Raw genomic sequence first — 27,378 nt, 5'->3', positions numbered from 1 at the left:
ATAAGAAGAGGTGAGAGGCGAAACAAACCTCCTGGACCTTCCTTCATGCAATAAAAGGTAAAATAAAAGAAGCAGGACATATACATCCACATTTGGGCAACTCACTGATTGGTCGTTAATGTCCTCGACGCAGTGGTGGAGGTGGAAGGTGGAGCTGAGTTGGAGAGACGCGTTGAGGGTGAGATGGTGGAAGTAGGGTTGTACCTCCTCTGGTTACCTGTCCCCCCACCTGCTGGTGTTGCTGTGATGGCTTCAGTAGCACCTTCATCTTTCCGGCACCACACTGCCAGTGGGAGGAGATGCACAGGTTAAGGTTGGGTGTTTATGGAACACACACACACACACACACACACACACACACACACACACACACACATGCACACGCATGCGTGTGTGTGTGTGTGTGTGTGTGTGTGTGTGCATCAAGAGAAAGCAATGGATATTAGATATCTGAAGAGCATGTGGTGTTTAATAGAGAGACAGACAGACAACTGGAGAAGTATATGAGCGTTATGGTGTTGATGTGGATGCGATTGAAAGTGTCAAGTAAAATACTCCGACTCTGAGATGGTTGGACCAGGTGACGGTGGAGAATGAGAGATTGACTAGAAGTATTCGTGTGTGTGAGTGAGGTGGAAGGGGAGAAGGGAAGCGGGACACCAAGTAAGGCCCCGTCCACACGAGCGGGCATTGCCCGGCGGGAAAACAATGATACCAAATCACGTTCCACTTCACACATATAGAAGGTGGCTGGTGGGCACGAACGTAGATGACGTCATAAGCAGGGAAACCATTGGCAAACTGTCTATAACACCTTTGCCCGTTGTTGAGGCAATGCTTGACGTGTGGACAACAAAAACAAGTGTGCCCGGTAGTGACCAATGGTCGCCAGAAACTGCTCGATCTGGTAACACTGCTATAGAACCGAGGGATATACACTCAGCGGGCAGTGCCCGTCAGGCACTGCCCGCTCGTGTGGACCCCGGGACCTAAGAGATGAAGGGATGGAGTGGAGAGATGGGAGGAGATGGGTGTAGGTTGGAAGGAGGGCAGCAAATTGGTATAGGACACAACGACAAGGAGGCGATTTGTTTGTGGCCACTCCTTAGGGGAGTAAGGCATTTGGCAAAAATAAATATCACATGCTAAGAAAAACCAGGAATTCATGACTGAACAAGAGACAACCAACTGCTTATCTGTAAGAGCATTATCACGTGTTTATAAATCTTTAGAATCAGTGCAAGAAAAATACTTCTAACCATTATTTATCTCAGTGAGGTTAGAACTACTATTAAATATTCAAAATAGTCTAATAAAACAATGCAATATTCATCCTGCACATGAAATCAAACCTACAGAATTGTTAATATTTATAGGCAAACACACACACACACACACACACACACACACACACACACACACAGCTCGCTGGTGCAGTGGTAACGTTCTCGCTTGCCAACTGGTGGACGGGAGTTCGCGCCTCGCTCAGGTTGCGAAAGGTTTCACTGACGAAGTGGGTGGTTACTGTCCCCCTTGAGCAAGGAGACGGGTGTGTGCGTGTGTGAAGGTCACAGCCTTGCCCTTAGATCGGACTATATGAGCTCTCAGCTCCCTTCCGGCAGGGTAAAAGCTGACCATCACGACCATCAAGTGATCCTGACCGACCCGGTGAATTAATTACACACACACACACACACACACAATTTGCCTAGTACATTACCTTACAGTTACCGATGAGGTGGGGATGGTCCAGTCCAACAGGTCATAAAGGCTTCAAAAAAGGGGGAGGTATCAAATTATTCCTTCCAGTTCCAAAGGTAACTCAATCACTACCATTTTTTAGGAGTTTCTCTTTTCAACTGAGTCAAAGTAAAATCACGAACATTTTTTTTTTTATTACACTATCCAAGAAAGCTGATTTTCCGTCTGTTCTGTATTTCAGCTTTAGCTCCCAACATCAACATTTTTTTATTTTCAGTGTCAAAGTCAACAACAGTACGTCAAGGTGGTCACGAACGCATTTTCTATATCATCCAAGAATGCCCCCGCCCCCACTTTTTTTTTTTTTCGCTTCTGTATCTAAATTTTTCTTCAGTTTATTCTTATTTTTTTAAGGGAATTCATTTTTCGCTGTCTATTATTTTCCTTCCGTTTTGTTCATAACGATACTCACTAATACACGTACCATTATCACAATATTAAATCAATTTAAAATGCAACAATTTTAATGAAATCATATATAATAAACAATACTTTTAAAGCCTTCATGTTTTTGGTTTCCTTTGCCTTTCTTGTTTTGATTGACGTATATAATATTTTTTTCCAGCACTCACTACATTCAGCTCAACCTGCCAGTATCAGGCGCAATATTTGAAAGCAGGTAGTTATTTCACCTAAAAAACATGATGGAGGCAAGAGAGAAGGTGTAATGGAAAGCGGCAAAGGCACCGAGCAGAACACCCGCTTCACACGTCTACACCCTCCCGCCTCTAGCTCAGCACTGAGCAGTTTTGTTGCTCGGTCTGCAGTGCCAGTGCTGCCAGAGCACTGAGTGGGACCTGTCCAGGATGCCAGCAGCTAGGCGCCAGCAGTCAAAGTCAGGATTTGCTCCATCCAAATGTTACCTGTCAAGTTAGCCCGAAGTAGCCCAGTATCTATTTACAAAAAAAAAAAAAAAAAAAAAAAATCCCCAGCCTAGTCTTTGTATCTCATCCACTTTTGGCAAAAATGGTTTTCGGCAAATAACATATATTGTATATACTGCAGGTAGAAATATGTGTAATATTAACATACAGAATCTATAATAGGTATCGCTTATCAAACAGCTTAAAAGGAACCCCTAATGATAAATTCATGGCTAAATTTCAGTAATCAACAAATCACACTGTACCCTTTTCGGTGTCTACATCATCATCATCATCATCATATGTTCAGTGTCGTAACCTGTTATGAGAAAATAGTGAGAACTGCAACGCTCCGGAAGAAACAAGTTGCAACAAATTAATGTTTACGTACACATTCGCGTCCACTGTGATTTCCAGTGCATGTTATTGCAATCTGCTTCTTATTTTGTTCTTTATGAGTTTCACCAAATCGTCGTTATTTGTCCCTGATGCACAAGAACGCAGGCTTCTGTTTATATCCATTTAATTTATTATGCTTACATTGATATCTTTATTAATATCACTGTGTGACTGGACTGAGAACTCCTTTGTTACTGAAAAGATTTGTAGGATACTTGGTGTATCTCTCTCTCTCTCTCTGTGTGTGTGTGTGTGTGTGTGTGTGTGTGTGTGTGAGAGAGAGAGAGAGAGAGAGAGAGAGAGAGAAAGTGAGAGAGAGAGAGGGGGGGCGGGGGGAGAGCAGAACTGATAAGGCAAGTCTCCCGAGGTCCCTATGTCTGCCATCTGCTTGACCTTACTAGATCGCACCGATTGTCATTCTTATCTACCAGTAACCAAGAGACACCTATAGTTTATTTATCTACACCAAAGACTTAAGTGTGTTTACCCTCTCGTGAAAACTCTGGGTGGGGAAGAAGAGGTGATTTTCAGCCACAACCTTTTCATTCTACCCACCAAGACTTACTCAAATACATTATAAAGAACAAATAAAACAACAGCACAAAATTACATACAGAGACTAGTGTTGTAGGGTAAGAGATACGGATGTGCTGATGAAGAATAGAGTGCACATATTTAGCTATACAAAGATCCACGTAACAATACAACCCCTAAATGGCGTTTCTCTAGAAACTCCAGTGATATTAGTGTAGCGGAAACGGCTCAGTCGGCTGGTGTGGGCGTGGTTGTGGCAGTTGGAGTAGGAAATGAATAAATGATACAGGCTAGATGCTGATAACATTAAGCCTTCCCACAACACAAGAGATATCGCCCGGGGGAGTAGAAGTGGAGAGTTATATACCCATACGTAACACCCTTTATACAAACATTATGCCAGGAGTTTTAATTTTTCCTTCGTTTTCCTATGTGCTGTGAGTTAAGTAGTTATAACCTACGATACTCTTCCTCTCGTAACTAAGACTTTTTTTTTGTAGGAGGAACAGGAGACATGGGAAGACAGGTACCTCTCGTTCCTTGTCAAATTGCAACAACAAATGATGGTTACAAGGGGTGGTATTCTAGTCAGTTAAGGAAGCTCCCTAACACCTCTTCCTAAGCGATTTATTTTGCTTATTATAGTTTGCCGTCCTCTTCTATGTTACTTAAATCATTTTCATATCACCATACTCTGCATAAATACCGTGGAAAATGATGTTACCCAGCCGTATCCAAAAATAAATCATTAAGGAAGAGGTGTTGCGGAGCTTCCATAACTAACGAGAATATGGGTCAGGGAATCGATCGTAAATATAATTATTCAAGCATTCCACACCTTTGTCGTACTTTCGTTAGTATTGGCGGCTTCATAGCGCCCCTTTTCTTGGCGTTAACTATGAACCCGCTATATTTTCTTTAGTTTGTTTATATAGAGGACACCTGTAATCTGGTGAACTATTTTTATTTTCTTTTAATTTTGCTTTCTCTTTCTCTGTTTGTCTTCCAGTTAAGAAAAAAAAAAAGCATTATCAATACAGTTTGCCTCAGTGACGTAAAAGAGGATAAAAAGGTGTAATAAAAAATAAATTGCCAGTTAAGGGATGCTAGGAAGACATCTGAAGTACAACCTACTGTCTCATTTAAATTAACCTTCTTGTATAGTCTGGAATATCGCTCCACATTTTGGTCGAAGAATAACGACTCTCATAAAATCTTCTGAAAAGCCTGTAGAGTTTCAAAGATAACATCACTAAGTTTGAAAAGTCATCGTTCACTGCCATGTTATTTATCGAAAGGTAGTGAGAGATCAATATTAGAATCCGCAGTAAGTAGATTCACACCCGAGTGCTGTGTTTATCATTAGGCCCGTGCGTGGTATTTCCTAAGATTCCTTCCGTTTCATTTTTGGTATTGGTTATCTGTAGTGGTATAGAGGCATTTGATATTGGTAATGGTAGGAGATCTTTGCAGTAGCAGTAGGTTCTGAAGACGAGAAGCTTATCATCGATGCAGTGGCTCTGGTTTCCGTACCTATTTGTCCTCACCACCTGGCCCACCACGTTGAAGGTTTTGTGCGTCTGCTTCACCATGGCCTCCAACATGGCCCCACCTGCAAGTATAACATTAGGTATAGCATTTCAGACTTCATGCCGGCTAGAGTGTGATAATGTTAAATATTCCAGCATCTAGAGAGAGGCAATGTTAACTGAGTCAGCATCTAGAGTGAGGTAATGTTAAAAAAGCGAACATCTAAAGTGAGGTAAAGCAAAATAATACCAAATATATATATATATATATATATATATATATATATATATATATATATATATATATATATATATATATATATATATATATATATATATATATCCACCTTTGCCTGTGCTACCAGGATCAGAATTCTTGATTGTTTTTCTTGCCAAGTTTTGCTGAAGAACAGTTTTCAGTATATGAGATTGAGGTAAATATTTGAATTACATTATGAACAGACTACACCTGTAATCTGCTGTAGTTTTTTTTTTTTTTAGTTTTATTTGTTTTTCCTTGCTCTGTTCATCTTTTGAAAAAAAGAAAAAGAAAAAAAGACAAGGCATTTTACACTTAAGCTCTATAGTGCGTTTGTGCTTACCTGAGAAAAATACCTAACTTCTTTCAGCTCGGTTGATGACCAGATGTAATTAGAGTGGAAGGTTAATTTCATTATTTACCAAGAAAACTCATTCCTACCTCATAACAAAAGCTCGTCGAAGTCTATGCAACCACGATTTAGTGTTCAGGCTATGAGAGTGACCCAGTTCCCTTGGATGAAGACGAACCGTGTATAGTAAATAGGGGTTAAGTGGATATTCAACAGTAGTGACAGTACGAGTAGATGGCAGTCAATAAAGCCTTTTGTTGAGCATGTCTCAGCATCCACGCGGTGTTTTGCGGGGTCACGCTGTTAACAGACTGCAAAGTTGCTTAATAATATATTAACAGTTATGTAGGCCAGCACTTCCCTCAGATCTCTGACACCTCAAACTTTGCCAACACTTTTCTCGGATTAGCTCAAAATTTGTTCACACTTTTCTCAGATTAACTAAAAACTTGCCGACACTTTTCTCAGGCTAACCCAAATTTGCCAACACATTTATTAGACTAACTCAAAATCTGGCAACACATTTATCAGATTAACTCAAAGTCTGCCAACACTTTTATCAGACTGACTCAAACTTTGCCAACACTTTCTCAGACTGACTCAAACTTTGCCAACACCTTCTCAGATCAACTTAAAATTTGCCAACAGTTGTCTCAGATTGACTCAAAATTTGCCACTGCATCCCTGCGGCACATCACTTCAGAGTTTATATTTTTGTGGATCAGCAGTCTAACCTCACTCAGAAAAAAAATTGTACTTATTATCTATATACGCTGGCTGTTTTAACCTCCGTTCTAGACAGCACCTGTATCTGCTCACCTGGTAGTGTCTGGAACTCCACGAGGAAAGTGAACACTCTGTGAATTGGATTCTTAGGCGTCATGGAGGAAGTGGGAAGCACCATACGAGCGTTCAGTACCTGCAATAACAATATTTTATTTTTACGAAGCACCAGCGAGCGTTCAATACCTGCAATAACAATACTTTATTTTTACGAAGCACCAGCGAGCGTTCAGTACCTGCAATAACAATACTTAATTTTTACGAAGCCCTAGCGAGCGTTCAATACCTGCAATAACAATACTTTATTTTTACGAAGCACCAGCGAGCGTTCAGTACCTGCAATAACAATACTTTATTTTTACGAAGCACCAGCGAGCGTTCAGTACCTGCAATAACAATACTTAATTTTTACGAAGCCCTAGCGAGCGTTCAATATCTGCAGTAATAATAATTTGCTACAGCTCTACATCATATTCACAGCACGTCTTCGTGACTAGCATCATATTAGTAGTCATGTGGGCCAACACTTTCCTCAGCATTCACGATGGAGAGATCGCAATTATAGGCCAAGTTAGAGGAGAAAATAAGCCAATATTCTGGCTAAGTTTTTTCCCATGAAGTCACCTACCCCCCCAAAAAAAAATGATTATTGTGACTCCAGTAAATTTTTATTCACCACAGGAAAGACTGCTCGGCTTAAACGGGTTCCATAATAATGCTTTTGATTTTTTCACCCATGATTCCCTTTACAATTTGCGGTGTATAACTGCAATGAAACACACTGAGAATAAGATGCAGATTCTATACCCCTTCTACCTTAACTTGGCCTAGATTTTCTACTTTTTGCAGCCTATTTCACGTAACTCAGTGGCATAACAAGACAGTACTAAGGCTCTATATCCTCTCCATAGCACTTCTTTGTGACTAGCATCACAATCAAGCATTAATCTATTTTTATAACACAGTATTCAAAATTGAGGGATGGTAGTTTTAGGCCAGTGGTTGTTGCCATAGATTCTCTATATTATTACGCTGTGTGGTAGAACAAACCTTATCAAGCTGCAGCGTCGCACATTGAGGATATGGTTGCAGATTTAGGTTCACTTGTTTGGTTGCGACTCTGGCTGCCTCCACCACCCTAGCGTCAGTGGTGTTGGCGGACTTGTACTGCTCACACGCACAGTGCCGCTCAGGGATGCCCACGTCTGCACATATCCTGGTGTACGGCACTTCCACGAATAGACTCTGCCCACGACCCGGAGTTGGAGATCTGGAAGCGGGTACACTGTAAAGCGTTTGTGCTAAGCTGACGTACCCTTTCAGCTCAGTTGATGGTCAAATGTAGTTAGACTGGACGGTCGACTGGACTACACCGTGTATTCTTCTAGCCTGACGAAGATCCCAAACACCTTTCCGTAACTATACCGTATTTTTTTTTCTAACCTGACGAAAGGGATTTAATCCCCGAGCTAGGCAACTATGGCCATATAGCCCTGCTAGGCTACAGGAGCGCGCTACCACTCCCGGCACGGCAGTCCCTGGCGAGGCTCGAACTCGCAATCCCCCGATCACGACTCCGATGCTCTACCACTGAGCCACCGTGCCCCCTAACCTGACGAAAATCCCTCACCCCTTGCAACTAAAGCTGATGGCCAAGTTTAGTCAGATGAGAAGGTCGATTTGCCTAGTAATTAAGGAGATTCATTCCTATTTGAAGACTCAGACTCACCAAATTTCATGGAATTACAACTAAGTATTCAAGTTGCAGGAGTGGCCCATTTCCGTCTGATGAAAGAGAGACTTCCCAGCATCTCTTCTTCACCAAGATTTATTTTATTTATGTACAGTCGTCAGCATAAATTCTCTGCAAGCCTACTCGTGTGATGTGAGTCCTTTTGTCTGGCAACAGTGTAGGGGAACTAGTTGCTACATAGACTTTCACGCACTTTAAAGACGTGTTTTTAAGAGGTGGTATTAGAGACCGCCTAGAGTATGATATTCTGTATACAGTATTTAATTACTATAAAAAGGTGCAAGAGCTGAAAGAAGAATGTTATGAAACGACGTATGAGCGTAATACTCTGATATTTCTCATTATAACAGTGTCTAAACTCTCTTCCTCTCTCTCTCTCCTCATTACTCCTTGTAATATCCCCCCCATCCCTCCCTCTCCCTCCTACCCCCCATCCACGTTCATGCCTCTTCACTTTCTCCTCTCCCCACCCTCTCTACCTTCATTCATTTATCCACGGCACTAACTCCATTGGCGCATCAGAATTATCTCTTAACTTTTTACTAAACCCAGCCTCCCCTATTTGCCCGCAGTACTACCAACTATATCCAGGTTTTATTATCATTATTCCTTCATGTTCGAGTCCCATCCTCTCCCTCCCCGTCTCCTTCCCACTTCTTTTATTTCAGTTGTCTTTCTTTTCTCCACCTTTTGTCACTGCCAACAGCCGGGAGATACAGGAACATTGAGGTCTCGCTCTTGTGACATATTCCTTACTGGTGTTTGTTTGAATGAGCCTGGCAGTGGGTGGCTATTATTTCAGTAGGAGGAATTAAACAAACCTTTGTTCCCATCCCTCATACATGTCTATCTCTCTTTTCAGGGAAAATATTCCCATTCTCCACTGTTTGCTGATTCATGAAGTAGTATCGGAATCATAATGTTTCGAACTGCTGCATCACACTGGGGGTAGAGAGTGGGAGAAAAAGACTGGCGCATAGCAAGAAACTCTTGAACGTCAAGGAGCAAAGAGGTTACAGGAACGGACACGAAACAGAGAAGAGTGCGATTAATTACGTAGATTAGAGCCGTGGATAATATAAGGTAGACAGGGCAGGTAGAGAGGGGAGTGGAGACGAAGGACAGTAGGGGGGGAGAGCGAGGTGACGTGAGAGGTAGGCTGGGGAGGGTCATCGAGAGGGGTACGGGGGAGAGAGCGGGAGTTTCATCATTCCATAACATTCATCTGTCGTCTTCTGCACATTTTTATGCTAATCAGATGTAAAGAATATTGCATTCTGGACGATTTATAGTACTAAATCTTACAAACGCGTCTCTAAAGTGTACAAAAGCCTGTGTGGCAACTAGTTCGAATACACTGTTGCCAGAGAAAACGACCACATCACGCGAGCAGGCTTGCAGCGAATTTGTGCTGACGACTGTACACTGTGTCGATAACAAACAGGACTAAACTAACAAACAAGATCATATGACTGTGTATTATGTAAAATAAATCGCTAAAGAAAACGTGCTAGTCAGCCTCCTGAACTGATGAGAATGCGGGATATTTACTTTCTTTTTTTTCATATGCCATATATATATATATATATATATATATATATATATATATATATATATATATATATATATATATATATATTTTAAGATAAATATTATTTACTCTATTACACACACTCCTCAAAAATGTCACCATAACCATTTCTACTGATGTAACTCTTGAGGCTCCCCAGCACTTTTTCATTGGCGATTTACTTTTGGATACGACCAGTTAATAAAATTTTGTGTTATTTATGAAGTCTAGGGGGATATTAGAATGAATATAACAGAAGAGGACAGCAAAGTGAAATACGTAAACTAAATCGCTTAGGAAAAGGTGTTAGGGAGCTTACTTAACGGACGAGAATACAAGCCTTAAACACCACACTATTCCAAGACCCATATTTTCGTCGGTTAAGGTAGCTCCCTAACACCTTTTTCTAAGCAATTTATTCTGCTTATCACAACTCACTGTCCTACCCTGTTTTATATAAATCCTTCAAACATTGCCACACTCTCCATAGATCGCAGACAAAAAAATATTAACCAGCCATATCCGAAAATAAGCCGCTGAGGATGAGGTGCTAGGGAGTGTCCTTACCCGGCGAGAGTATGGGCCCATACCTGTCACTTGTACTGTAATCAGCTTCCGCCACATGTCTGAGAGTCTGGTACAGGTCCCGGTTTGAGGTGAGTCTCCTGGTATTGATGACGAGGTTCCTCCAGGCGTCTGGGTAGGTCTTCTTGAACCAGGGAGGAAACACTGCCAGGAGGAAGGGCAGTTTCTCTTCTATCATACCCAAGTAAGTGTGGCGGAAGGAGCCGAACCGAAGGCCATGGTCGCTGATGAGAAATACCGCCGTGTTGTTGAGTAAATCGTTGTCGTGCAGCCGAGTCATCAGACTCATCAACTCTGTGTCTGCTATTCTGGCATTCCCTAACGAATCATGTGTCAAGGTGGCGCTCCAGTAAAATCCAAAATATGGGATATCTCTCATCTCTTTTGCCAGATCAAAGGCATGGTCGTGCATTATCCTCATCTTTGTTTTCGAACCAATACAGGGGTTCCAGTTGAAGCCTCCGAAGCCGGGAACACCGTGATGTTTTTTGCTTTGCCTATAAGTGCTCGTCAGCAGATAGTCAACTGGTTGTTCAAGAGTGAATTTGTGTGTATGTGTGAAAATGCCCCAGTACCCAATAATATCTTCTCCGAATGCTGTTACGTAACCTTCCTTAGCGAAGTATTTCCACACTATTGGACAGTCATCTAAATATTTTCCCTCTTTTAAACATCCCAGTTTATTGATTTCTTCGGCAAAATATCCTGTCATGAAATTGTAAATGTTCGGCTCAGAATTTTCCCCAATCTTATTATAGCCTTTGAAATCTAAAGCACCAAGTGTGTGGGTGACGTAGTGGTATACGTTGGGCATGCTGCGGATCAGGTTAAAGCGTGACACTGCATCCGTGCCGATCAGCAACACGTTCAGCTTCTCTCGATGTGCATGACGATTCCCGAACCTCGCCTGTTGGGGGAAGAATGTTGGATAATTAGTTTAGCTGCGCAGCTTTGTCCATGGAGATTAAACACTCCAATCCCAATATAACCTAGCCCGACCGTGAAAGCCTTCTACTCCTGTCATAATTTTGGCATATTTCACTCCTAACCTTAGCAGAGAGAGAGAGGGAGAGAGAGAGAGAGACTGTGGTTGTCACGGTCAGGTTGGGTCTTGCTGCGTTTGGTTTGTGTAATATCCATAAACACGTCTATGCATCCAAACTTAATAATTTACACAAATCTGAATCCAGAATAAGATCGCATCGCTATATTGATCACAGGTCGACCTATTCTGTTTTGAAGCTATGGTTTACTGTTGCCTTTGATCGTCTGTTGATATTTTGTCAAAGCGTAATCATAATCTGGATTAAGATAGTCAGAGCCGTGAGGGAGAAACTAGCAAGCAACTGATTAGACGAGTGTATACGAATGAGTTGGATGGGGAGAGGAGGAAGGAAGACCAAGGATGGGATGGGGGGAGATAGTGGAGAGATATAATGAGATATTGGTGGGTGACTTGGAGGAAGGGCAGCCAGGTGGCAGAGGACAGGGCGACCTGTTGCTGACAGTATTTAAAAAAAAGAAAAAAGAAAAAAAAGCCCCTTGAACTGTTTCCTATTCTTCTCTAGCGGTTAATGAAAGGTTGTGAGGATTCGAGGCTCCTGATAAATGGTGTTACTTTACGAGTAGTTCGTTTACTATAATCTGGACCAGACTTTTGTCCTTCTGCAGATCATTTTACGCAACTAAATGAAGAAAATGACAATGTTACGCTATACATCCTTCTCATAATTCTTCTCCTTGACTAGCACCATATTCTAGTGTTAATTTCTTGTTACAACCCAGCACTGAAGAGGGAGAGGTGGTAACTTTAGGCCAAGTTAGCATATTATGGGTACAAAGGCGTGAAAACTAAGTCGCTAAGGAAGGGGTACAAACAGCAAGCCTCACAAACCGAAAATAATACAGCCCGAGTGAGTACTGCGTACCTTAAACTGTTCCCTCTTCTTCTCTACTCTGGCGGGTTGTATGAAGGTGTGCGTCTCCTGGTAAAAGATGCTGTTGTTCTTGTGGGTGGTGTTGTAGCAAGTCACCTGCACACCTTCAGCCAACACCAGCGTCCTCTCAGCCTCTAGGTCGATGCTCGTGCCTAGCCTGCCACACCCAAACGGCTTTAATATTTGCCTTAGTCTGCCACACCCAAACGTTTTTAACACTTGCTAGTCTGCCACACCCAAACGGCTTTAATATTTGCCTTAGTCTGCCACACCCAAACGTTTCTAATACTTGCTAGTCTGCCACACCCAAACGTTTTTAATATTTGCCTTAGTCTGCCACTCCAAAACATTTGCAATACTTGCTAGTCTGCCACTCCCAAAACGTTTTTAATAATTGCTAGCCTGCCACACTCAAACGTTTTTGATACTTGCCTAATTCTGATTTTGATATGAAACGGAACGCTTGATCTGAAATTCAAAAATAATTAGAGAGAAAGAAGAGGGGGAGTACCAGGGTCTAAGCTATTATAAGACTGGTTTCTAAAAAAAAAGAAATACAAATAATTATGTATTCGGTCGAAATTTATTAAGCCAAGACCAATATTACACTTACTTTGATCCACCCTTGAAGGACGTATCTATCAGCTGGTAGGCACACTTGATACTGTCTTCGGTCAGGTTATACTGCGTGGATCGGTTCGTGTGGAGCAACAGGTATTGGCCCTCCTGCTCCGTCATGCGCTCCTTGGTCGAACAGAAGAAGTCCTGCCGACACGTTAGCAAAGACAGTTAGGCTGATGTGCGGTTCCCTGCAAAATTTCCGTTCTTCCTCCTGCGAACCTTCAGTGGCTCATAAAGTCATATTAAATCCACTTTACACTAACTTGGCCTAAAATTGCCATCTGTCCGCTGTGAATGCCGTGTTGTTACAGTAGAAGAACACTAGAATATGTTACTAGCCACAAAGCAGTGCCATGAAAAGGGTGTCGAGCTGTAGGACTGACTTTTTCCACCACTTAGCAACGTAAGACAAGCTTAAATACAAAAGTCCGGGCCAAGTTAGAGTGAAATGAGTATAGTTAGGGCGAAGTTACATGCAGTCACTGTGATGTGTACCTAAACTAGAATAATATAACAGATGCTGAAGAAAAGACACAGGCATGAAACTTCTGTAAGTGATTATACAAAAAGTGACTGACTCTAAGGACGTAATGCATAATTATAATAAACGGTACCAGTACTGTAGCTTAATATGCATGCAGATAAGAGTAGTATGACTGCCAGCATGTAGAGAGAGAGAGAGAGAGAATTTTTGACTCCCTCTTTTAGCTTCCTCAGACCGATTATGTATTTTGCATTCTATTCTTCCTGCTTCCAGACGATTTTATTCAGCTTCATATTTTTCATTATTATTATTATTATTATTATTATTCCGTGCAGCCCTTAAGTGGGCAGGGGGTGCTAAGAATCCCACGGTGTAGGAATAAGTTTATACATTCAAAATGAACCTTAAGAATAGGAAATTGGAATGTTCGAACTCTCAGTCAGGCTGGTAAAATGGGAGAACCTATTTCAGTGTTCAAGGAATACAGTATAGATATTTGTGCTCTTACAGAAATGAGGTTGCTTGGAGTTGATAAAATGAATTTGGAAGATGGAATTTGTTGGTTTCTGGTAGGAGTGATGGAAATCATTACCAAAGAGTAGGCTTACCGTTGAGTAGAGATGCTTGCAAGGCACTGTGTGAGTTTGAGCCAATTAATGAGCGCTTGCTTTATGCTCGTTTAAAATCTGACCATGGTAATATCAGCATGGTGGTAGGGTACGCTCCGACAAATGAGGCTGCTATGAAATGAAAGATGACTTTTATGAGAAGCTGCAGGATGTAGTGAATAGAGTGGCAAGACGTGATGTGTTAGTTGGTGATTTTAATGCGATTGTTGATAGTAGCAGGGATGGCTTTGAAGACTGTATGGGTAAGGAGGGTGTTGGTATAAGAAACTAAAATGGGGTGCGATTTGGAAGCTTTTGTTTGGCAAATGACCTTATGATTGGTGGAACTATCTTTGAGCATAGAAAAATACATAAAACTACTTGGATTTCACCATGTGGTAAATATTGTAACCAGATTGACCACATTGCAATTAGCAGAAGGCATAGGAGTTATTTGCAAGATGTTTGCGTAAGGAGGGGGCAGATATAGGTAGTGATCATCAACTTGTTGTGTCAAAGATTAAAATAAAACTTAAGAGAAACGTTAATGGTAATTGTACAGGAGGTAATAAATATGATTTTGATGAGCTGAGAAATGATGAGAACACGAAGGAAAAGTTTCGGTGGGAATGTAGGAACAGGTTTCTAGTCCTGCAGACTTTGATGGAATCTGAAGACAATGATATTAATCAAATGTGGAGAGAGGTAAAAGAGGTTTTGCATGAGAGTACTAAGGTTACTATTAAGAAAAAGGGAAAAGCAAGAAGGAAAAAGTGGATGTCAGATGAAACATGGAATACAATTCAGAAAAGGAAAGAGGGGAAGTTAAGAAGTGAAGAACAACATGTTGATGGCCAGGTAGTTGAAGTACTTAGAGCAAAGTACTGGAGTTTACATTCTGAAGTAAAAAGACTCATTAGACGTGATAAGAGAAGACTTTATGATGAAAAGGCAACAGAGACAGAAATTAAGTAAAAATGACGGTCAGAACACATGAGCAGCGCATCAGGCCATAAAGGAGTTAACTGGGACTGAGAAGAGAAGGAAGGAAATACCTGTACGAGATAGAAATATCAACTTGTTGACTAAAGATCTGGATATAAAATGAAGGTGGAAAGAGCACTTTGAATCTGTTCTAAATAGACCAATCCCAGCTGAAGGGGACATTTTTGCCAGCCGAGAGAGATTTGCAGATAGAAACAGGGGATATAACCTTGGAAGAGGTAGCAAAATCTATAAAGGAATTAAAGAATTTTAAGGCCCCAGGTGTTTGTAACCTTTTGTAGATATTATATAATATGTAAGTAGTATGTAAGTAGTTGTAAGTAGGGCGTCAACGCTCGCTCAGTGTTATGTCTACGAGGTATGAGTCACGACTTCCGAGTTGCACCGCTTCTCTCTCTCTAGCCGGTGGGAAACCGGCGATCAGTAGCTGTTCAAACGGGTCTGGGGTTGGATGTCCAATTGTCCACCATCGCTGTATATTGATTCAAGATGGTGTTTAATATATTGTTAGAAAACTACTACAAGACTTTGCCTTTACCTGCAAGTGACGTAAAGGGGACCATCGACAACTTTAACATTTGGTGGAAAGCGAGTGGGATAATTGTGAATTAGTAGAAGAACAAGCTGGATTTAGAAAGGGTTGAGATTGTAATGATCAGATTTTTATTGTTAGGCATCTAATGCAACAAGCTAATGAGATGAAAATGCCACTTAGTATGTGTTTTATGGATTCTGAAAAGGCGTTTGATAGTGTTTCACGTGGAGCTATGTTGAAAATTATGAGATTCCATGGTATACCAGAATAGTTTGTAAATATTATTAGAAGCCTGCATGAAAGTACTTTTAGTAAGGTAATGGTGGGTGGTTCTTTGAGTGATCCATTTGAAGTTAGGTCAGGAGTGATTCAATGAGTTCTTTCGCCTTTGCTGTTTGTTTTGGTTATGGATTATGTTATGAGAAAGGTTGTAAGGTGAACAGGTGTAGGAATTATCTGGAAAGAAAATAAGAGGCTGATGGATTTAGACTATGCTGATGATAGTGTACTGATTTGTGGAAGTATTTACGAGATGCAGAGGGTGCTTGATTGTCTGGTGGAGGAAGGAGAAAAAGTGGGATTGGTAATAGATTGTGGAAAGACTGAAATTACTAATATGAACGTGGAGAACCAAATCGATTGTGTAATTGGGAATAATGTGGTGAAGAATGTAGAAAATTTTAAATATCTGGGAACGATTCTTCCATCTTATGAATCATTAAACAATGGAATTGGGGAGAGGATTAGACAGGCTTGGCGAGCTGTTGGAATGTTGAAATCTGTTTGGAATAATAATATGCTTTCGGTACATACCAAAGTAAAAATTTACAAGTCCATGGTTAGACCAATTTTAATTTACGGGCATGAGTCATGGTACAGTACAATTGCAACAGATCAGAAAGTATTAGGATTCGAGAATAAAATGCTGAGAAGGACTCTTGGGGTAAAGTGGCAAGACAGAGTTACAAATGAAAGAGTAAGAGATATTACGGGAGTGGAACCAGTTGATGACTATGTGAGACTGTCTCGCTGGAAATGGCTGGGGCACATATATAGAAAAGAAGGCAGTTTAATGCAGGATGTGCCAGAGTGGACTGCTAGAGGAAGAAGAGGCAGAGGTAGGCCGAGGGAAACCTGGTTGAGGACAACGAAAAGAGAAGCAGGAGAGGAGTGTTGGTGGGCAGCAGTATGCTGTATGCACACATTATATATATATATATATATATATATATATATATATATATATATATATATATATATATATATATATATATATATATATATATATATATATATATATATATATATTCATTGCCAGACGCCATGTATCCCAAACGGGGTGACCAAGGCTTAGAGTTTATTGTTTTACAGGGAGGGACACTAATCCTCCACCAACCCCACTTGACACGTAGGACCGGAAGGAAATGGCAAGAGATAAATCTTGGTGGAGAGAGGATACAAAAACCCACACTGGCAGACGAAAAAAGATGTATTCCAAACAGTTTCGGCGACAGCTGTCGCCCTCTTCAGTGGATCTACAGACCAAGAATGGTACATACGAATGCTGAGAAGCTGCTTATAAGCAGGGTGAGGACACGTTTTCCCAACCACACCTGATGTGACCTCACCAGACTCTCCCTCTACTCTGTCCACGACCTGAGTGAGGGATTACAAGGGGCGGCAAGGACCTTGCCACTAATCCTCTCATCACTGGATCTAATTTATACATTCCTTCCCTATGGTTAAAATTATTATATCTCTCTATACATACAGCTTCCACAATCCTACGTTTCTTATAGTTACTACATTTGTACAATATTTGGCTAGAATTCCAGTCGATTCTATGGTCGTTTTCCGAAGAGTGAACGTACACTGCCAAATATTGTACAAATGTAGTAACTATAAGAAACGTAGGATTGTGGAAGCTGTATGTATAGAGAGATATAATAATTTTAACCATAGTGAAGGAATGTATAAATTAGATCCAGTGATGAGAGGATTAGTGGCAAGGTCCTTGCCGCCCCTTGTAATCCCTCACTCAGGTCGTGGACAGAGTAGAGGGAGAGTCTGGTGAGGTCACATCAGGTGTGGTTGGGAAAACGTGTCCTCACCCTGCATATAAGCAGCTTCTCAGCATTCGTATGTACCATTCTTGGTCTGTAGATCCACTGAAGAGGGCGACAGCTGTCGCCGAAACTGTTTGGAATATATCGTTTTTCATCTGCCAGTGTGGGTTTTTGTATTCTATTTCATGGTCACGATAGTGTGACTCTTCAGCCGTTGGTGGAGAGAGTTCATCGAGGCCCTATGCATCCCGTGGGGTGCCACAAGAAATGACTGATTGATTATTATTAACAATACTTTTAATGTTATTATTATTAACATCATCATTATCATCATCACCATCATCATCATTAATACCACTACTACTACTACTACCACCACTGCTATTGTTGCTACTGCTGCTGCTGCTGCTATTATTATTATTATTATTATTATTATTATTATTCATTCTCATCTTAAATGTCGGGCCAACTGCCTAGCCCCTGGCTCCTACGCTCCTCATGGGGCAATGTAGGATTGGATGATGGATGGATCGATGGATTATTATTATTATAATTTGGCACCCCTTTTTAACGTGGCAACGTCTGGATTGACTCAATCGGATACTTTTATGTGAAGCTACAGAACATGGTGAATGTTTTTGGCGTATCCGATAGAGCCAGGGTTCCGGGGGCTTGAATGATGAGTGAATGGAAGCGTGGCCCACTGGACTGGGCAAATTTGGGCTGTCTGGACGTTGCTACTCCTCACCCTGCCCTAGGGTGGGAAAGGAGGTCCGGATAACGATGACGATGATTATTATTATTAAGTTACAGGAGTCCACACTTGTTAAGAAAACACTGTAATGAAAAAGCAGGCAATAAAAGCTGTATCTGACTACTGCAGTTCAATATGTCTTTCCTTGGGTGAAATAACTACCGGAAAAAAGAGCAAAAATGGAAGAGGAAATACGTCATCGGTCTGAAGTGCGTGGAGGCCGAGAACCAGTTTATTTATCTGGGGACAAAAGGAAAACAAGCTGAGTTCGCCAGTCTGACCGGCTCAAGAGAATTAGATGGGTACTGTACCGTCATGGGTTTGCGTCTGGCTCTAAGGATCTCGCTGATGGGGAAATCCGGGATGATACAGCCGCTCGTGTTGATTAGGAACTTTGAAGGCTCATCTTTGGGGGGTGGGGCGGTATTATCATCATCATCATCATCGTCGTTGTCGTCGTAGTCACCACCACCACCATGATCATCATCGTCAACATCGCCATCATCATCGTCGTCGTCGTCGTCACCATCACCATCATCACCGTCACCATCGCCATCGTCGTCGTTGTCGTCGTCGTCATCGTCGTCACCACCATCATCGTCACCACCACCACCACCACCACCATCATCATCATCGTCACCATCATCGTCACCACCACCACCATCATCATCATCATCGTCGTTGTCGTCACCACCAAAACCACCACCACCATTATCATCATTATTATCATCATTATCTTTATCATAGCTTTTTAAGGTTCAGAAAGCTCGATAGACAGAGAGCTACCAGGAGATTTACCCCACAGACCTAACTATCTGCACATTTTTTTAATTCTCTTTGCAGATGCGCCTCACATTACCTATCAGCCAAAGCAATGCTATCCATGGTAAAGTCAAATAAAAGCTGCCAACCCTTGTCATGTACTCCTTCACATGTATTTCAGTATGCCTCCCCATCGTACCTCGTCACCAGTCATCATTCCAGCCTATCCTTCTCACTGAATTCTGCCCTGCTCATCCATTTTCAAAAGACCCGTGTCCGTGTAAAAATTATCGGATGATTGGGGTTATTTCATTTTATTTTATTTATTTATTTTTTATTATTTGGGGGACACACACCTATATTGCCAGGGATTTAAACAATAATTATGAAGTGTTGACCTGAATCTATTGGATGGACTTCAAGGGATCTGAAAAGACATGAAAAACATAAAAAGAACTAAAATATAAACGGCTGAAAACCACTGCCTCAGTAGCGCTTATTTTTGGCACATGGCGCACACCTTCGTAGGGAAGACCTGATCTAATACACATCAAACACTCAAGAGAAACTCAATGTGGGGATGGTTCCGACGCGCCCATAAGCCTTGACAAATATAATCCTTCTTAACTCCCACACATAGAGGTATTTATTTTTGAAAGCATTTATCCTTAATCCACATGCTTTTCTCTACCTAAAATATTTCGTAATGCAGCTGAAATATAACGCTAACACGCTAAATCACACCCGACAAAAATCATGCTTTCTTTGTATTCTTTTTCTTCTGTCTTACACCCCATAGCTCTATAATGGCAAAACCAATCTTTTATTTTATTTTATTTATTTTTTTGTCAGATGGATTTCCTTCTCCACAACTTGGTCGGAGTCATGACAGATATTGCCCGAAAAAGATCAAAGGTAATAGGTCGGAAATAGATTAGCTTTTTGTTATGACCTGATTCAAAGTAAACTTGATGGAAGGGCAGAGGGTGAACATAGGGCGAATTGATTAAAATTTTATAACAATCGGTCAAAATTTAAGGACACAGGATAGTGACAAACTTTCCCCCCTTTATCTCATTTTTTTTTTTTTTTTCTGTTCGAATTAAACTTGGTGAAACGTGTTAGGGTCAACCAAAAATTAATTTCTCTAACTTGAGAACAATAGGTCAAAGATCAAGGTCACAGGGCAAGGTCAAGTTAAACACTTTTTATCCAGTTTGAACCAATATTAGTGAAGGGGTTAACGGCCAGGCAAGGATGAAGTATGTCAAGTTTGAGAATAAATCACTCAAAGGACAGGGTCATGGAACAAGGTCAAAAGCTCGGTAGCAGACCGATCTCAAGGAGTGGGGGTTGCTCCCTCTCAGAGCTCCATCTTGTTATTATCTACAGAAAAATTTATTCAATTCAAGGGACTTTCCGAACTGGAGGGGGTTAGTCAGAACCTACATTAATCCCTTCACTATTACCATGCTCCTAAGCTGAGTAACTTACAAAAACCTTCCAAGTATTTTTATATAGAGGCTTTCAATTCAGGTGTATATATATATATATATATATATATATATATATATATATATATATATATATATATATATATATATATATATATATATATATATATATATATATATATATATATATATATATATATATATATATATATATATATATATATATATATATGAAGAGTGGGATGGCAGTGCCCCCAGAACAATCGGAACAAGGTCAAGGCAGTAAAACGAAGTGTAAAATCATCCCTAAACATTTGTGTTGAACTCCAGTACGTGCCAGTATGGTGTAGCTTAGGTGCACCCTAATGTGCCATGATAATGGTATAACTAGTATTCAACAATGTAGTACTTAAACGTATAATAAAAATGAAGAGTTAGGATTATATGCCGATTTATTATCCTAATAATAATTATATGCGCTTTTAGCGCACTGCCATCCCATCTTCATACTGGTACCTTATATATATATATATAGATAGATAGATAGATAGATAGATATATTAAATCTTGTTTTACTGTTTTTAATGTCCTATGTAAGAAAGCTTAAAAGCTTTGTTTTTTAAGTTAGTCAACTTAAGAAAGTCGCAATAGTGACAGGGTTAATGAAGGCCATGAACAGCCTGTTTTAATATGAAATCTCTCTGGAACTGAATAAATTTTTCTGGAGACAGACAGGTGCGTCTCTAGTGGAGCGCTATTTACGGACCACCCTGTATAAATCATGTTGTAGGATAGAACCGGTAAAATCATGAGAAGTTACCGTCACAGAGGAAGCCGCATGGTGATGGTGGACCTGATACTGTTAACGACGGGGTCAAGATGGGGAAGTGCAGGTACAGTGACGCACACAACGCCAGCACCACAGCAACACCCACGACACCCACGCACTCTGCACGCGAGACAAGGCAGAAGACGGTAAGACGGTGGTGTGGGTGGGTTCGGTGTGAATGTGATGTGAGTGTGGTAATTAGGGTGGTGGTATGGTGGTAAGGGCACACTAGGGAAAAGAGGTGGAGGTGTGGTAGGTGGGGTGGTGGTGATGATGTGTATGGTTTTATCATGTCGTGTGAATGTGTGTACAAATTTTTAGTATGGCAGATGAGCTTATTTACAGTACCGTCTCATAAACAGATCTTGGTAAGTTTTCAGTTAGAGAGAGAGAGAGAGAGAGACGTGTAAGTTACTATTTCTAAGCATCCACCTTACCTTCGCTAACTCCTCCACTCAGTCCAGCTAGATCATCAGCGTTCTATTTTTGCCATTGCCAGACGATTTTACTCAGCTTAGAGAAGCATCCAGGGTAATGAAGGGGTTAAAAAAAGCTCTACCTAACCCCTTTCAGGTCGAAAAGTCATCATCATCATCATCATTACCATTATCATCATCATCATTATCATTACCATTATCATCATCATCATCATCATTACCATTATCATCATCATCATCATCATCATTACCATTATCATCATCAACATCATCCAAATCTCCTTTCCTACCCAGAGTGTCAGAAAAAAAAATTGATAGCAAGAGATACTAACCAAAGTTGGCCCAGCTGAACGAGTCACACGCCCATTCACTCACCATTCAAGCCAGGCTGAGTAAAATCGTCTAGAAGCGGCAGTAACATGAATATAAATAATCGGATTGAAGGGGTTAAGCACTTCACCTCAATGGCGTGCTTTACTGGTGTGTTCTTGCCGCCTGCAGACGATTTTATTCAATTTAATGTTACTGCAAGATGTCAAACCCCTCAACGTCGAAAAATCTCCCTTATTATAGTCTCAGAGGACAATAGTAGAAGTAGTAGTAGTTGTGGGAGGTGAAGGTGAAGGAGTTGTAATAGTAGTAGTTGTAGGGGAGGAGGAAGAGGAGGAGGTGTGGGTGCAGTTATATGGGTGTCATTACAACAGTTTCCGCCCGACTCATCTGAAAAATTCACAGCATTCATGATATCAAAGTACTGTACAATACATGCCATCCTAGTGGAGGGTTAATAATCGCGTGTTCAGGCTCGTTGGTATTACGTAAAACCTGGAGGAGTGGTGCAGTGTGGTGTGGTGTGGTGTGTTGTGATGTGGTGAGGTGTGTTACGATGTGGTGTGGTGCGTTGTGGTGTGGTGTGGTGCGTTGTGGTGTGGTGTGGTGCAGTGTGGTGTGGTGCGGTGTGGTGTGGTGTGGTGTAGTGTGGCGTGATGTGGTGTGACATGGGGGAGGAAAAACATAAGTGTTTCTGCGATGGCAGATAATGTATAGTTAACTGGCTGGGGCACAGGTGTGTGACAGGTGTTATATGGTGACAGAACAGGTGTATCCTTATTTATATAAAAGAGAATGTATGTGTGTCTGTCTGTTTGTCTGTCCTTTGTGGAAATCGAGAGGGATAGCTTTAACAGGCGTAACTTTTAATGACGACTCTAAATGAGTACATTAGAGCTGCTGAAGCGGTGTCCCTGATGGCCAAGATTAGAACTAATTAAAAATATTCAGCATGGTGGAAACAGGGTACCAATTACAGTAGTGGCTGTTACTTCTACAACCATATCATTATTAGCTACAACGGGTAGGATGGGTAGATGGGTTGTTAGGGTGGGTAGGGCGGGTGGAGTGGATATGCAGAGTGGGTGGGTGAGTGGATGAGCAGGATCGGTGGGTGAATGAGGGTGAGTGGTTGGGCAGGGTGGGTGGGAAGGTGGGTCTAGTATGGGGATAAGAGGAAGGAGCGGGTGGGGGTGGGGATGGGGGAAGCGATGTGAGAGGAGCCTGAAGGAAGTGTGAGGGGGTGGGGTATATGGAAAGTAAGTGTTGGACTAAGTGATGAAGCAATAAGTGGTTAGGAAGCAAGTGGGAGAGTGAGGGAGTAAGGAGTGGGGGAGTAAGTGATGAGGGAGTAAGATGTAGGGGTGTACGTGGTGGGGGTGTACTGTAAGTGTTGGAGGAGTAAGTGGTGAGGGTGTAAATGGTGAAGGAGTATTTGATGAGGGAGTGGGTGGTGTGGAAGCATGGTGAGGGTGGAAGTGGTGAGAGCATAGGTAGTGAGGAAGTAAGTGGTAAGCGGTGAGGGAGAGCAATAACGCATTTTACCCAAGGACGATATATGGTCTCTATCAGAATCCTATACTAAAAGTCTCTCCTCTCCTTGACACATCATCCGTCAGTGGTACCTTTACAATGCCAACCCTGCTCTACAGTGCTGGCAATTGTTTTTTGCAGCCACATAATACATGCATTCACGTTATATACAAGTGCCTTTTCTAATATTAAAAAAGAAAGAAAAATAGTGATGAAATCAGAACTGTGCTTAACTATTTCAGTGCTATGATGTCTTTCCATTTCGTATTTATCTCTAGAGGATTTTATTCAGCTCAGGATGGAATGTTCAGATTGGACTGTTTAGATACAGCCGTCTTTAGCATGGTCACTGCTTGGGTACTCTGTTAAGCGGAATAAAATCGTCTGGAAGCAATATGATTTAGTTAATGATGACGTCCACGAAAGAAAGTGTCAACATATAGGCCTAAACTGTGTATGTAGATGTATAATAGAATACTAAGCAATCATTTTTCAACGATCAATTGTGATATGTAATAAGGACTTCACTTTCATTATTCAACGCTCACTTGTGAAATGTATAACGACTTCACTTTCATTATTCAACGATCACTTGTGAAATGTATAACCGAATTCACTTAGCAATCATTATTCAGCGATTAATTGCTAAAAGTATTGGTACTTACTGGCCATGATCTGAAGGGACAGAAGAGACGGCTGGGACAGGAACGTTTGATGATGGGACAGGCACGTTCGATGACGGGCAGGAACGTTTGATGGAAGCTTGATGAGACTGACAACAGGGACAATTTACAAGGGGAAAAATGCAAAAGGTCTGGGGATATTATAAGTGTTATAGTGATGTCAGGCAGAGAGAGAGAGAGAGAGAGAGAGAGAGAGAGAGAGAGTAGGACGTGACGGAAAAAAAAGAAAAAAAAAATGGTAATTGCTTTCGTAACACGTATGACAACGACAGATAGCGAGATATGATAGAGAATGAGCCAGAAAAACCAACTGTAATAGCCCGGACACCCTTTGGTGGGACAGGTAACAAGCCGTGTCCTATGCCTGAGACTATGTGAATGGACGTGGTACTGTACGGTAGCTAAAAATATACACACACACCTGTTAAGCGGCCCATGTAATTAGCCTACAACACACCACACGATCATCGGGTTACCAAATACGGAGCTAAAACCATGTATTTCCTATGTTAATCTAAGCCACAAATACTAGTGCTGACTTTATAACAGAAAATCATAAGTTAATAATTTATATATGTATGGAAAATAAGATATGGCTTAAGATGCAAAACAAACCCAGATTTTCTCGGACACTTCTAGGGACATTTGGCATCTGTTTCTATTATCCATGCTGTATCATTACCCACACAGACACCGGGCAGCCTATCCACACACTGAGTAGCCTATCCACCCGCTGAGTAGCCTATCCACACACTGAGTAGCCTATCCACCCGATGAGTAGCCTATCCACACACTGAGTAGCCTACCCACACACTGAGTAGCCCATCCACCCACTGAGTAGCCTATCCACACACTGAGTAGCCTATCCACCCACTGTGTAGCCCATCCACCCACTGAGTAGTCTATCCACCCACTGAGTAGCCCATCCACCCACTGCGTAGCCCATCCACACACTGCGTAGCCCATCCACCCACTGCGTAGCCCATCCACACACTGCGTAGCCTATCAACCAACTGAGCAGCCCATCCACACACTGAGTAGCCTATCCACCCACTGAGTAGCCCATCCACACACTGAGTAGCCTATCCACATACTGAGTAGCCTATTCACCCACTGGGCAGCCCATCCACACACCGCGTAGCCCATCCACACACACAGGATTAAACAACAAAAAGATATGTAGTTGAGGAAACCCCCAAATAATAATAATAATAATAATAATAATAATAATAATAATAATAACAATAATAATAATAATAATAAGAGAACAGCAGTATATTAAGATAATGCTTTCATACACTGGTGCTAATAGAGGTAATAAAAGAACCGTGTCAGAAAGGAATAAAAGGCAAGAAACTGAAGAAAGTAAATGAACGATAATAATGTGTTAAATTTAATATAAAAAAAATAGGATCGTAATGAGGTCCTTGTCAAGAAAAAAAATGATAAGACAAGGTTTAGTAGTGTACTTAATAAAATAAAAAAAAAGTTACAATTGACTAGGTGTGTAGGATAATAGAGAAAAATGGATGGAATGGTAGGTATAAGGCTTGAAAGTCCATTAATATTGCAAGATGATATCGTAGCCAATGCACACACACACACACACACACACACACACACACACACACACACACGAAAGGGGCGTAAAACACCCCAGTTGGTTTGGGTTATACTAAAACAGGCTCGGTAATATGGCAGCCACGTTGGTAAGTCAAAAGTGTTGTGCTCAAGGTTAGTACAGTGACGGATAGCCATAAAGAATATCACGCCACCACACCTGCCATCCTCCATAAATTCTAATACAACCTTGAATCGCACTAAGACGACTAGAACCGGCATAGAAACTAAAATGCGTGAACCGCAGCATAGTGCCCCCGGAAACAGGAATCCAACACTACCTTCGGGGAGAGGTACCGCCAGATCAGATCAGGGTGGAGCTGTCTATCCAGGTCCAAACAGCGCCCCTCAGGAGTTGGCCTGTAGCCACTCCTGCCTTCAACAGGAGTGTGCCTGTAGCCTCTCCGAAGGTGTCTTCCTCTGGGACGGCCGGTAGCCACCCGCCTCTCGTAAAGGAATCGGTGAACAACTGACCTGAGGGTAACCAGGAGACGGCCGGTAGCCGCTCCTGCCTTCATCAGAAGGTGTTCTTCCAGGAACGGCCTGCAGCCGCCCTACACCCCCTCCTGCAGGAGTCGCCTTGCAGCCGCTCCTCCCCCTGGCAGAAGGAGACGGCCTGTAGTCGCTCCAACCTTCGTCAGATGGCCGGTAGCCGCTCCGAAGGTGTTGCCCCCGAGTCGGCCTGTAGCCGCTCCTCACTCCGGCAAAAGGAGACAGCCTGTAGTTGCTCCCGCCTTCGTCAGATGGCCGGTAGCCGCTCCGAAGGTGCTGCCCCCAAGTCGGCCTGTAGCCGCTCCTCCAACCGACAGAAGGAGACGGCCTGTAGTCGCTCCCGCCTTCGTCAGACGGCCGGTAGCCTCTCCAAAGGTGTCCAGAGGCGCACTGATTCCCCCACTCAGGCCACGGCCAGTAGCCGGGCCTTGGCGCCTCATAGCTGCGCCCTTGGGAAGCCACGGCCAGTAGCCGGGCCCCACGGCCTGAGACAGGCGAGAGTAGTCCCGCCGCCCCAGCGTGAGACGAGGGCCCGGACTTCCGACACAGGGGATGCAGGAGAATTCCAGAGAGGCCCTAACGCCTCCCCTGGCCTTTGCTTCCTACGCCTGGCCCTGGAGAAGACCCACCTGACGGACCCTGATTCAGGTCGGTGCCGCAGTCCCTCCCTGACGGCGCCTCTTGGCTCTGGGGACTGCAGCCCTAGGGTACTCCAGGCCCTCCCCAGGACGCCCGGGCGAGACCTCCCTACGCCCCGACGGCGGAAGACCTCCACCTCCGGCCGAGATCTGAGCCAGAGATTTCTGAACCTGTTTGGCCCCAGTCCTGAGGGCCACATCC

General features: G+C 42.2%; 1 protein-coding gene across 1 annotated transcript in view; it reads right to left on the bottom strand.

Annotated features, from left to right (window-relative positions):
• Positions 1-4,894: 4,894 nt before the first annotated feature.
• LOC145390423 (uncharacterized) overlaps positions 4,895-27,378 on the bottom strand; it is a 51,517-nt gene continuing 29,033 nt past the window's right edge. The window contains exons 2-8 of the mRNA XM_080265352.1: positions 18,680-18,804; positions 12,939-13,090; positions 12,317-12,482; positions 10,394-11,295; positions 7,531-7,750; positions 6,517-6,616; positions 4,895-5,169 (exon numbers count right to left, since the gene is read on the bottom strand). Coding sequence (XP_080121478.1) covers positions 4,895-5,169; positions 6,517-6,616; positions 7,531-7,750; positions 10,394-11,295; positions 12,317-12,482; positions 12,939-13,090; positions 18,680-18,804 — 1,940 coding nt within the window. The remainder of the gene's footprint in view (positions 5,170-6,516; positions 6,617-7,530; positions 7,751-10,393; positions 11,296-12,316; positions 12,483-12,938; positions 13,091-18,679; positions 18,805-27,378) is intronic.

The sequence above is a fragment of the Coenobita brevimanus genome, chromosome 14 (assembly GCF_032717465.1).
Source record: "Coenobita brevimanus isolate Jiangsu-jjx chromosome 14, ASM3271746v2, whole genome shotgun sequence".
NCBI classification, from domain to species: Eukaryota; Metazoa; Arthropoda; class Malacostraca; order Decapoda; family Coenobitidae; genus Coenobita; species Coenobita brevimanus.
This window is presented reverse-complemented; position numbering and strand designations above follow the sequence as displayed.